The following is a 13,322-nucleotide window of genomic DNA, read 5'->3' on the forward strand; positions in this document are numbered from 1 at the left end:
TGCATTCTCTTCAGTGTGTTGGGAATTTTTCCTCTCTGGGACTCTGATGCTCAGACCCTCCAACGCTCCTTGCATTTCCCAACAGCATCACTCTTGTCATCCTTTCTGCTTCATAGAATCTTCTGCCAGAGCCCTCAGTACTCACAACCTCCGAGAGGCCATCCTGAGACCTCCCTCGGTGACTCTCATCACAGACCCCTGTCAGTTTTCTTGGTAGCAGGGATAGATGCCTAAAAATATTTGCTTTGTATGTGTTTATTTTTTTCCTCCACCAGCATGTGAATTCCAAGAGGGCAGAGATGGGTCAGTCTGCCCATTACTGCTTCATCTTTCAAAGCAAGGTGGCTGTGGCTGCTGTGAAGGACCCCAATCACAGCAGCAGTGGAGTCTGACCAGCACAGACCTGAAGCCATGGTGTCCTAGAAGTGAAATAGATTGGAAGTTAGGCAAAATCTTACTTGATCCATATAAGGGGAAGAGTTCTGAGTCAAGTAACCAAAAGTTTAACTTGCATCATAAAAACCGAGAGGTGTGGCCCCTCAGTCAGTTCCCAGACTTGAGCCAGTTGACAGACCCCCACTGAATGAAGGGGAGACCAGGTCTCCTGGTGGAAGGACTCTAGTACATTGCTGGAAGTTTATACTGCTCATCTTTCTCCCAGCCTTCTCCAAAAGGATGATAGCCTTTTGCCAGGGTAACTGCATGTTGGAAAAGGAAATAAGCAGGCTTTTTGGCACTGGCTCTGAATTCCAGGAGACGCCAGATGTCACTGTGATCCACCTGTCAGGGAAGGGGCTTATGGAGGTCAGGTGATCAATGGAATTGTAGCTCAGGTCCACCTCACAGTGGGCCTGAGGGTCCCTGAGTCCATCCTTGGTTATTTCTCAGTTCCAGAATGCATAATGGAAATGGATGGAGCAACTGATAGACCTCTACGTTGGTAGAGCACCTGTCCACCAGTTCTACACACTGGGGAATTCAGGGGAGAAAAAGAATTTCTGGGTCACAGTCCAGACCCTTCCTTTTACAAATTAAGGTTCAGCAGTGGAACCAGGAATGACACAGCTAAGACTTAAATTGCAGTGAAGTCCTTTGGAATGGGCTACCCTGTGAGCAAGTAGATTGTGCTTTCTGAATCCAAGAATAAGACCTCTCAGTGATGATTTTATTGCAAATGCCACAGGCTTCCATTTGCTTTCTCTTATTTTGTGGCTGAAGTAGCAGTAGCAGTAGCAGTGCTGTGTTGTATTCCTGTTTTTGCATATAAAAGGAACTCTCATTTTAGCCTGAGATCAACCTGGGTTTATGATAGAGGTACTCTCTCGAAATGTGCTCCCCTCTTAATTCACCACACTAAGTCACGAGTTTATTTTCTTAGAAATTTAAATACGTCCAGCTGCCATATTCTATGCAACTTTAAATATTTATTCAGCGCAAAGAATGATCTTCCTACCGGCGACAGCCATGTTTTGCAGGAACGAGAATAGGACATTACCAATTACTCATCTGTCTCTCACTTGCCTAAGTGGATCTCGCACCAGGGAACAGACATTTCCGTCTCCTCTTTTGTTACAGAAAATTAGAAAGATGGGAAATGGACTTGACACCATTGATTCATTTTCCTTTGCCCAGAATTAAATTATTTGTTTCCAGTCACTGTTAATTATGGGAATGATAATGCTTCAGATGCCAGGCAATGTCAGAGTTGGGAGCTTCTTACTGAAGGCCTGGCACTGCTAAGTATAAAGGTCAGGAGAAAAATACACCAGCAACAAAAATTAAAATGAAATTTCAGTGTCTGTATACGGTAAGAGAATGAATAATAGTTATTTCTCCCTCTGCAAATGGAGCCTCACCAAGGCATGCTTCGTTGCTGTTTGCAATATCCATCCATTAACTGAATAAACTGTAACTATATTATATTATAACTGTATAAAGTTATAATAACCAGAATACCTTGGCTTTGGAGAGATGACCACCACTAACTGGAATTCTGGTGTTTTATATGTAAAACCTCATTTATTTCCACATTTTAAATAACAAGGTAGGGGAAATACTGTGCCTTTTGTAAATTAGAAAAATGAGGCACAGATAAAGTGACTTTTAAATGTTCAATAGACCCCCAGGTCTTCTGAGTTTTAGTCTATCTAATTCTAAACTATAAGGTTTTATTTCCTTGTCATGTTGGGAAAAAATGCAAACCCATTTTTCAACTTTTATCAAACACCTATTCAGTTCTTGCCCTGTAGAGATGCTGTGTTAAGCACTTTATAAATACTGACTCATTTAAACCTCACAGTGACTCTGTGAGGCAGATATTATTTATTCTACCCAGTTCACAGATGAGGAGGTTGAGGCGCAGAGAGGTTAAGCAAGTGTCCGAGGTCCCACTCCATGCTCATAACCACCAGGCTGTGCTGTCTCAGATTCAATGAGAAATGTCTGTGATTTTCTACCTTACAATGTCTGATACATGGTAGACACTAAATAAACATTTTGAGTTCAGATTGAGTTCAAGAAGGTTTCAACCAGAGAATTAGGATGAAGAGACCTTTTCCAATATGAAGATGAGGCAACAGACTAAATTATCTTTAATTGAAAAATAATTGCAAACCCAAATTGTAAACAGTGCATCAGTGTTTTCTTACGCAGCCACTGAGCGCTTGAAATGTGGCCAGATTGAGGTGTATTCTGATTGTAAAATACACAGCACTGGATTTCAAAGATGGCACGTACCAAAGAATGCAATCTTTTTATATTGATCCTGTGTTAAAATGATAGTATTTGGGTACCTTGGGTTAAATGAATATGTATTAAAGAACTTCACCCGATTTTTTTTTCCTTTGTGTTAATATCTTTTCTAGAAAGTTAAAAATTATGTATGTGGTTCACATGCCATTTCTCTTGGGGAATACTGTCTTAGTGCCTTTTATGAGAAGTGCCAACAACAACTGACCTTTGGGACACACTTTATTTCCCAGTATACCCTTTGGCAAAGGTACTGTTGATCTCAAGAGAGAAAGAAGTAACAGAGCAAGAGATCTCCCAGACTCAAACAATGTGTAATTGTGAAAAATTAGCCATACGCACCCTTTAGAATTAACTCTCTGAGCTCCGTGAGGGCAGGAACTTGTCTTCTTCATGCCTTTACCGCCAGCATTGGGTGACGTTGCTGGACCAGAGTTTGGCTGGGTGAGAGCCTGCATGAGTGAGTGATGAATGGACCAGTAGATGGCAGGTGAGTGGGAGGATGAGGGGAAGAATGGATGGGTAGGTGTGTACAGCATGTGGCTGGAAAAGTCGGCATTTTTTTGTCATCGTTTCTTACAGATCATCCTGAAATCATCACCATCTTTATTCGTGACATCAGTTAGGTGCTGTGGGAGCTGATGCTTTCACCTCTCTCAATAGTGAGATTAACTTTTTTTTCTAGATAGCATTAGAATCCTGGTCTGAATACACCTCCCCCCCACCCACCCACCTCATGGCACCAAATCTACTGCTGTGGATACACAAACCTATATAGGTTTGCTGGCCTTAGGGCACCAACCTGATTTGCAAACAAGGGCTAGGGGAGTTGGCAGTTATGTTTTCTTAAAAACACAGCTTTTCCCTGGAATATGTGTTTATATCTCAGTATATTTTCCTTTTTTAAATTATGGTTGATATACGAGTTCCTCTTCTTTGCAGAACAGATACTGACTCACAGACATTGAAAAATTTATGGTCTCCGGAGGAGACAGTTTGGGGGGTGGGGGAATGTGCCTGGGATGTGGGATGGAAATCCTTTGAAATCAGATTATGATCATTATACAACTACAGATGTGATAAATTCATTTGAGTAATAAAAAAAAAAGAAAAGAAAAAAAGGAGTTCCTGTTGTGGCTCAGCAGAAACAAACTTGCCTGGTATCCAAGAGAATGCTGGTTTGATCCCTGGCCCCACTCAGTAGGTTAAGGATCCGGCGTTGCTGTGGTTGTGGCGCAGGCTGGCAGCTGCAGCTCCGATTTGACCTAACCTGGGAACTTCCATATGTCACAGGTGTGGCCCTAAAGAGCAAAAACAAAAAAACTATAGTCAATTTACAATGTCATGCCACTTTCTACTGTATAGAAAAGTGACTCAGTATATTTTTTAAATAATCAGGTTTATCATGGACTTGGAGAATAGACCTGTAGTTGCCAAGGGGGAGGGGAAGGGAGTGGGATGGACTGGGAATCTGGCATTAATAGATGCAAACTATTGCCTTTTGAGTGGATAAGGAATGAGATCCTGCTGTATAGCACTGGGAACTATATCTGTCACTTGTGATGGAGCATGATGGAGGATAATGTGAGAAAAACAATGTATGTATGTGTGTGTGACTGGGTCTCTTTGCTGTACAGTAGAAAACTGACAGAACACTCTAAACCAGCTCTAATGGAAAAAAACTAAAATCATTTAAAAAAATAATAAAAAAAAATAATCAGGTTTAAACTTGTGGCTTTGGAAATTGAAAGATTAAGCTACCTAACTATCCATTCCTTTCACATTACCATTGGGCTAGAAGATTCCCATTCCTAATTCTGTGATTGGTTCCGTTACCAGAAAGTGTTCTTCTCCAGTTTCTAGCCTGACTACTCGTAATAAACACATGCCTTCCAATCAATACAGCAATCTCATTTTCTGTGCCAAGCCAGCCCATTCAGAGACCACTTGATCTGTGTTCTTTCAGTTAAGACTCCGAGCAACCTCCTCTGTGATAGTCTTATTTGCTTCCATGAAAAGGAAATCACTGAGAAGTCCCTTTTTGGGTCTGCTACTTTAATTGTTTATTTCTGGGTCCACTTGAAAATATGGTGGGAGTTCCCTTTGTGGCTCAGCGGTTAATGATCCAGACTAGGATCCATGAGGATGTGGGTTTGATCCCTGGCCTTGCTCAGTGGTTAAGGATCTGGTGTTGCTGTGAGCTGCAGTGTAGGTTGCAGATGTGGCTCAGATTCCATGTTGCGGTGGCTGTGGTGTAGGCTGGCAGCTGACGCTCCAATTCAGCCCCTTGCCTGGGAACTTCCATAGGCCATGGGTGGGGCCCTAAAATAAAGTAAAATAACAAGGCAAAACAAAACTAAAAAACAACAACAAAAGACAGTATAGTGAATTGGTTCTGAATTGCTGCTGTCCAACTTGCCTGGCAGTTCAGTGTCTTCCTTTTTTGCTGATTCTGAGTGAGGATTAAGAGGACATGCTTCATGCCGGTTTTTTGTAATTGTGATTTCCTGGTATAGACTACACCATTCACTAGTCTTTTTATAAACCCGTGATGCTTGTCATAACAAAGCCACAGTCAGCTCCTGGTGGACTTTGCCCCCTGCTTATTATCTGTACAGAACACTTGACTTGACAGTAGTTACCCAGCTTCTTCCTTAACTGTGTTCTCACTTAATACCCCCGTTTCCAATGGGAAGGCAAGACTGAGGTACATGGTGAAATAAGTTAGAGTGAAATCCCTCTTTGTTACATGCTCGCTGGAGAATTAAAACAGAATCACTCAATAGAATCCCTCCTCAGGACAAGGAGTCGTAATTCTGTAATTTCCTCCCTAAGTGTCATACTTGGAGCCACTTTGAGTACGATTAGGCTTTTTGTCCGCAGCCTTCTTCTTTCACTGCCGAAGCCTAAACCTTTCCCCATGTTTGCCTCAAGAGCCAGCAAATGACGAGGTTGAGACAAACATCATCCACCACTGAGCCTCCATGGGGACTAGAGCAATGTGAGGTGTGGCTGTGAAACTTGCAGGCCTGGGACAGTCAGGCTGCCCAGTTTTTCAGTGAGGTTTGCACAGACAGTAATGTTTGGCATTGTCCTTCACCTGTATATGGAACTGAGTCAACTTATATGTCTCCCTGTCCCAGCTTTGGTCTATAAAGCTGATACAGTCTTTGCTGTATACGATATCTCATTCGTGAATTTATCTTAGACTCCCGAGGGAAATAGGTTCCACAGTATTTAATGTGATGCCTGGTATTGAGTATTGCAGAAAGTTTCACAGACCTTTTGAGGATGTATTGCATGTGTGCTCCTGCACAAGCACATCCACACTCATGCAGTGGGGTGGTGGAAGGGTCCCAACTTATTCTAATAATGTTGTTTGTTTGTTGTCTTTTTAGGGCCCCACCTCTGGCATATGGAGGTTCCCAGACTAGGGGTCAAATTGGAGCTGGAGCTGCTGGCCTACATACACCACAGCCACAGCAACGCGGGATCCGAGCCACATTTGCAACCTACACCACAGCTCATGACAATGCCGGATCCTTAACCCATCGAACTAGGCCAGGGATCGAACCTGTGTCCTTGTGGATGCTGGTCAGATTTGTTTCCAATGAGCCACGATGAGAACTCCTCTAGTAATTTTTTTAATACAGATTGTTTACTTTTTTATATTTCTATAATTACAGTTGTAAGAACCTAAAATTAGTATTACTTAGGGAATAACTCCTACTCTGAAATTCCAAACATCAACATTCTATTTCATTTGTGTCAATTATTTTGAATCTACCTAATCTTCCACTTGTAATAGAGTGTGGATTTCAATTACGATTCCCTCTGTGCCTCCTATTACCATGGATAATTAAGATTTGACCCTTTTGGAAAGCTAATGAAGTTGACTTAATATCCAATAGTGAGAAAAAATTTTTATAAACCATCCTGATCTGATTGCTCCATTTATGCAAGTACTCCATCAAAAATAACTTGAGCAAATTCCAACAGTACCTAACTGATCATTATGTAATGAACAATAAAAATATCTCCATGTTAACTGGATTTAGACATATGTTACCCATTAGGTAGTACAAAAGATAACTGTTTTATGCCTTATGTTCTGGATTTTGAATATAAAAGATCATATTTTCCATGTTAAATTCCTATTGCAAGAGTTTCTCCACCTCAGCAGTATTACTGTCTGGGGCTGGATAATTCTTTTATGTGCCTTGAATACTGTAGGAGTTTTAGCACTACACTTGGCCTCTACCTGCTTTATGCCAATGGCAGCCCCTGAGTTGTGACAACTAAAAATGTCTCCGGACATTGTCAAGTGTCTGCTGGGAGAAAGAGGAAGCAAAATCTGCCCTGTGTAACCACCACTGATACATGGGAATTTGGACACTGCCATTTAAATATTCTTCTCAATTCAGGTATTCTCAGAAATTATATCTTTGTACAATAAAACAAATAAGGAACCATATTAGCCCCTCGCACAAAATGGTGAGTTAAAATAGAAATGGGAAGCTTTTTTTTTTTTTTTTGTCTTTTTAGAGCTGTACCTGTGGCATATCAAAGTTCCCAGGCTAAGGGTCAAATCGGAGCTACAGCTTCTGGCCTACACCACAGCCACAGCAAAGCAGGATCTGAGCCACGTCTGTCATGTACACCACAGCTCACAGCAATGGCAGATCCTTAACCCACTGAGCAAGGCCAGGGATCAAACCCACGTCCTCATAGATACTAGTAGGGTTCATACCACTGAGCCATGACAAGAACTCTGGGAAACTTTTAAAATATAAGATTGGTGGTGGAGGGTGACAACTGAGAATAGAGTAATTCAAGAACTCCTTGGGGACTCTCTTGCTATCAGACCTGCCATTCCAGCTCCCCCACCTTCTCAGATCACACTGCCCTAGGACGTATGATGTGTGTTTCCACTCACTGGAGAGGCTTAAGTCATCGGAGCCGAATACTTCATTAGGCTTGAAGCGCCGCCAGCTCTATCACCTAGAGTCTTTGTGAAATTCAGTTCTTCTGAGTAATCGCTTAGTGCATGCCCAGCGGACCCAAGAAAAGGGGTTTCGAAGATGAACACAATATGGTCCTCACCTTCCAAGAGCCTTGGGTCCGGGGTTAAGACCCTGTAAGCACTCTGATGGGGTATGAAATACTAGCAACAGTTAATATTACAGCATGTCATGTTTTTTCTTTGCTGGAAGGATGTCACAGTAAGATGAAGAGTAATGATTTCCCCAAAATAGATGATCAGCCCACAATGAGACATGTGAACGCTTGGATTGTTTTTCAGGGCTCTGAGTCTGAAGGACTTTGCAAGGGATTTAAATAGACTCCCTCTCTCATCCTTCAGACTTGTTTATCCCTTGATTTTAGAGTTCCTGTGTCCACTTGCAAAACAAAACAAAACAAAAAAACAAAAATAAAAACAAACTTTAAAAAAGAGGCATTGATGGAGTTCCGTCGTGGCTCAGTGGTTAATGAATCCGACTAGGAACCATGAGGTTCGATCCCTGGCCTTGCTCGGTGGGTTAAGGATCCGGCGTTGCCGTGAACTGTGGTGTAGATTGCAGATGCTACTGTGGCTCTGGCATAGACTGGTAGCTACAGCTCCGATTCGACCCCTAGCCTGGGAACCTCCATATGCCATGGGAGCAGCCTAAGAAATGGCAAAAAGACAAAAAAAAAAAAAAAAAAAAAAGGAGGCATTGAATCAAAACCAGCTAGATTGTTTCAAAGCCCTTAAAACTGGCAGTCTTTTATGCAACAGTGGTTTGTTTAAAACTAACGGGCAAGTCTGCAGTCCCTCTCGCTCTCTCTTGCCTTTTTAGCCACCCCTGCACAACATTCATCTTGGTTAAGAGCAGCCTGGCATATCCCAACACCCAACTGTGCCTTCATGAAGTGTGAGTTACAGCTCTTACGTATGGAATGGCCACATTCCTGAAGAAACATTCATTAGGGTGTGAAAAATCAGTAAAAACTGGGACTCTTTCTATGCATTGAGAATTAAAGGCACAGAGTAGGGACGTGGCACTTTATGGTGCAGAGAAACAGATTCTCCATATCAAATGACAGAAGGAGTAGCACTAAGTGATTTATCACACAGACGTTTTATTCCCATTAAAATTATGTGCAGCAATGAAACCATTTCATATCTGTTCGAGGCTTTGTTGAATTCTTAAATTCAACTAAGCTGTCAGTGCATGGTGTGAAGTCCTCAAGAAGCCAGACAGAGAGCTGTGTGGTTCGGTGCAGTGTGGTGTTGGGCCAGCTCTGCATGCCCCCCCATGTGCAGCTGCTTCTTGTTTGGGGGTCTGGTTGATAGACTGGGACCAGACTGGCTACCCCTCGTGTGATAGCCATGCTCTGCATCTGAAGTCATGTGGAGTCATATATCTAGGGATTTTAGGTCTAACTGTCACAGTCACAGCCTGGAGGAGCAGATATAAATGCTTTAAGTTAGTGATTTTTAAACTCTTTCAAGAGTAGCCCTCACTAAGAAGCACTGTGAAGTTCCCTTGTGGTGCAGCAGGTTAAGGATCTGTCATTCTCACTGCAGTGGCACGGGTCATGGCTGTGGCACAGGTTCCATCCCTGGCCTGGGAACTTTCACATGCCACGGGCACGACCAAAAAAAAAAAAGCACATTATGACTTATCATACATTATATATATAGTTATATATTAAACATATATATACTCATATGTGAATATGTATTATACATTACAAATATGTTTATTATGGAGACAGAAGTTTCATGAAATGTTATCTATCCTTATTACTTGAGTGTCACTCAAAAATTTTCACCTCTATTTCAGTTTTGAAAATGCCATTTAGAGCTCCTAAATTAATTTTGTTGCCTGGGGTTGAAAAACATGGTTCAAAGTGGTCTGCCCATATCCAGAAGCAGAAAACTACAGCATCGCTATAAGCAGGAGCAAACTTATGAAAATGACGCCATACATTGACCTGCCAGTGGATGCAGAGTGATATTATGAATCCTGTAGTTCATGCAATACATCTAGTTTGCTACAGATATGACCTTTCTCTTAATTGCACTTGCTAACATCACTGTCAATACTTCTTTATCGTATCAAAGGCTCTAAGGAAATCACTTATTGCTCAGTGGGTAAATACATGTGTTACTCCTTGACATCAAATTTACATGAAATGTCAGTAGCAATTTTCCTTACAGAAATTGAACATAAAGGAATTAGTACATATTTTTTAAATTGTATGACTCGATGTTGTCTTTACAACTTGCTTATATTGTTGCACATTTTTAAAAATGTTTAAGAATTCGCGTGTTGTTTGGAATGATAGTAATTTTTCCCCGTACTACCTCACCTTTTTAGGCAGTGGCTCTTAAAATTTGGGAGTCTAGACCGATTTGAAATTCTGATGAGATTTATGGCCTGTCTCCCTAGAATGAGCAAAACTTTGATTCTGTAGATTCTCATTTGAGAACCCTTAACCTGAGTAGAAGGCACTATTCATATCGTATATTCAGAGACCAGTCAGCATCTAGTATAATCACCCTAACTGGAAGGAAGCATTGGACTGTTGGAGTCTAAACCAGTAGCTCTTGATTTGACTCTCTCAGTACCCCTGTCCCATGTTCTCATTCAGCAGAATCTGCTGGATGGGGACCAGAGCCAGTCTAGAAAGCAACCATGGTGGTCCTGTGTTTATCAGCATATCAGCCACCTTAGGCTCCAGGACCAGTGCTGTGGGATTGCAGACAGCCCTCTAGAGGTGTTTAAACCTGTTTCTAAAGTCCACATTTCATGGACAGGGTGGGCATAATCATAGTGTCTTTTTAAAAATGTGTTAATGAACAAATTCCTTAGATTATGCCACATAGCATGATATTTTGATAAATATGTAGAATATTCATTTGATAAACATGTGGAATTTAGGTAGTAATTCCACCGTAAAGTCTGGGGAGATCTTAATGTAAGCTCTATTAAGCACATGAATAGGGCACCACTACCCCCTTTTGGTAAAGTAGCTTAATTGCAGGTTCAAGTGTATGGAGGGATAATAAGCTTATTTTAAACATAGAGTCTCTGTGAATAAAGTTAGTAAATGATGGGGAATATATATTCCTGATACACTAGGATATAAAGAGAACATGTGCAGTTAGAGCTTGCTCTGGCTCCACCCTTTGTATTTCACATTGGCCATGCAGGCTCTGATTTCATGTATCCTCTGTACCTCTTGGCAGGATTGGAGGAGCCATTCCCACTGTGTTCTCCTACTTTGCTGAAGTGCTGGCCCGAGAGAAGCGGGGGGAGCATCTGAGTTGGCTCTGCATGTTCTGGATGATCGGTGGCATCTACGCCTCTGCCATGGCCTGGGCCATCATCCCGCACTATGGTAAGAGACCAGTCTCTCACCAGCTGGGTGGTCACCTTGTATATTTCAGCCTCCACTCTTATCCATTTCCTCTCTCTTAAATGCTGATTTGAGAACAACACTATCATCATCATGTTTTTCCCTTTTGTCATGTCTAGGGTTTTTGCCTCCTGTATAGAGATTTGTATAAGGTAAGACTACCAATGATCCTTTAGGAATACTGTTGCATTTTGCTGTTTTTAAAGCCATCACTTTCATCTGTTGCCTTTGTGCTCTCAACTTTGGGGTCCTGGCATAAGTGGAGGTGAAAGGCTACACATATCACAATCAGCATATAAAGCCATGTGATTTACAGTTCTTGGGACTTTCGTGCATATGAGGCACACACAGGTGCCTTGATTTGTCTCCTCTGGGCTTTGTCCAAGGCTCAGCCCATGCCCTCCTCACCTTTTCTGACAGATCAGAACTGGGATGGGAACATGGAAAACCCACCTTGTCAAGGACCATCAATTTGCAGAACTTAAGAGGTGATTCTACCATCTTTGCTGTGCAGACCTTTCTTGTTTCTCCTAAGCACTTAGTATTCCTGCCGCCTCAGAATACTTGATGGTTTCCTGTTTCTGAACAGTACTGTACCTCTCAGAAGCCACAGGCTCACAGTTGCTTCACCCAAAAACAATGAAATCCTGGGGCTAGGTCAACAGAATCTAGGAGAGGATGTGTTCTGGTTATGTGGTTACGTGGGTGGGGGTATTATAAGTGTGTGTGTGTGTGTGTGTGTGCATGAAAACAGGCTCAAGTTGACAAAATATGAATACTGCCCAAATTAAAACCATCATGACTTCAAAAACTCACTCTTTTTTTCTAGCTAAAATCTAATCAAGGAGTTTCCGTTATGGCTTAGTGGGTTAAAAACCCTACATAGTATCTGCAAGGATGTGAGATTCAATTCCTGGCCTCGCTCAGTGGGTTAAGGATCTGGCTTTGCCACAAGCTGCAGTATAGGCCACAGGTGTGGTCTGGATCTGGTATTGCCGTTGCTGTGGCATAGACCTGCAGCTGCAGCTCCAGTTTGACCCCTAGCCTGGGAACTTGCATATGCCACAGGTATGGCCCTTAAAAGACAAAAAAAAAAAAAAAAAAAACTGATCAATCTAAAAATCAGATTTCAAAAATTCACTCTTTGCTCATTTTTTGTTTTTCCGCTTTTTTTTCCTCTTAAAGAACAAAATAACTTGTCCTTATAAAGCATAATTCTGTTAGGGAGCAACCCTTAAGTGAATTTAACTCATTGCTAAAATCAAAGACAAGATAGGGGTTCCCTGGTGGCCTAGCGGTTAAGGATCTGATGTTGTCACTGCAGCAGCTTGGGTCACTGCTATGGTGCAGGTTTGACCCCTGAACAGGGAACTTCCACATGCCATGGGTTTAGCCCCCCAAAAAAATCAAAGATAGGGCAGAATTCAGTTTTCAGATGCCTTGTGATTTATTTTACATTCTGAACTACAAAATTCATATTGTCACACTCTTAATAAACCTAAAAATTTATATGCAAACCAAAATTGTATTTTATAAAAAAAAACAAACAAATAAACCATGAAAGACATAAGAACTTGTTACTGGGCCTGGGAGAACCTATCTTTGCCAAGTAAACATTTGAATGTGATGAGTTTCTCATCTTTAGACTCTTGGGTCACTTTTGGGCCTCATACAGGCAGTTACTCATCTACCGTGAGGCTTGTCTTTTGCCACCATCTGAGGAATTAAAGGGAGATTCTCCTCCTTCGTCTGGGACCTGAGGATGTCAGCCACCTACAGAACCTCCCACCGCCCCCACCCTCCATGGTGGCATCTAACTCCCACCCCTCTCAGTTCACTTTCCAAATGGAAAAATCACTTAGCCACCACATAAGGAATTGCCTCTTTGGAAACAAAAGAGATGCCTGGGCAGAGTCCAGCTGTACCCAGAATTGCCTCCAGAGCCACCACTAGTCCCTTTGCAGCCTTTGTGCAAATGAAAATCAGGTGCCTCGTCCAGGTGGAAGACAAATGCAGCCCCACCCGCTGTCTTTGCCCATCACTCATGCAGGGCACAACCTGGCCGCTTTACTCAGCAGCTGGATTCCTTCAGAGGCCAGAGTGTCTCAGCCTCTGGTGACAGCACAGCTCCTTGGCTTCCAGCTTGATTGCTCTCCCCTTCCTGG

At 42.1% G+C, this 13,322-nt stretch overlaps 1 protein-coding gene across 7 annotated transcripts in view; it reads left to right on the top strand.

Annotated features, from left to right (window-relative positions):
- Window positions 1-13,322, top strand: part of SV2C (synaptic vesicle glycoprotein 2C) — a 239,131-nt gene that overhangs the window by 122,357 nt on the left and 103,452 nt on the right. For all 7 annotated transcript variants that reach the window (XM_021084456.1, XM_021084455.1, XM_021084457.1 and 4 more), the window contains one exon: window positions 10,988-11,139. In XM_021084456.1, coding sequence (XP_020940115.1) covers window positions 10,988-11,139 — 152 coding nt within the window. The remainder of the gene's footprint in view (window positions 1-10,987; window positions 11,140-13,322) is intronic.

The sequence above is a fragment of the Sus scrofa genome, chromosome 2, assembly GCF_000003025.6.
Source record: "Sus scrofa isolate TJ Tabasco breed Duroc chromosome 2, Sscrofa11.1, whole genome shotgun sequence".
Lineage (NCBI taxonomy): Eukaryota > Metazoa > Chordata > Mammalia > Artiodactyla > Suidae > Sus > Sus scrofa.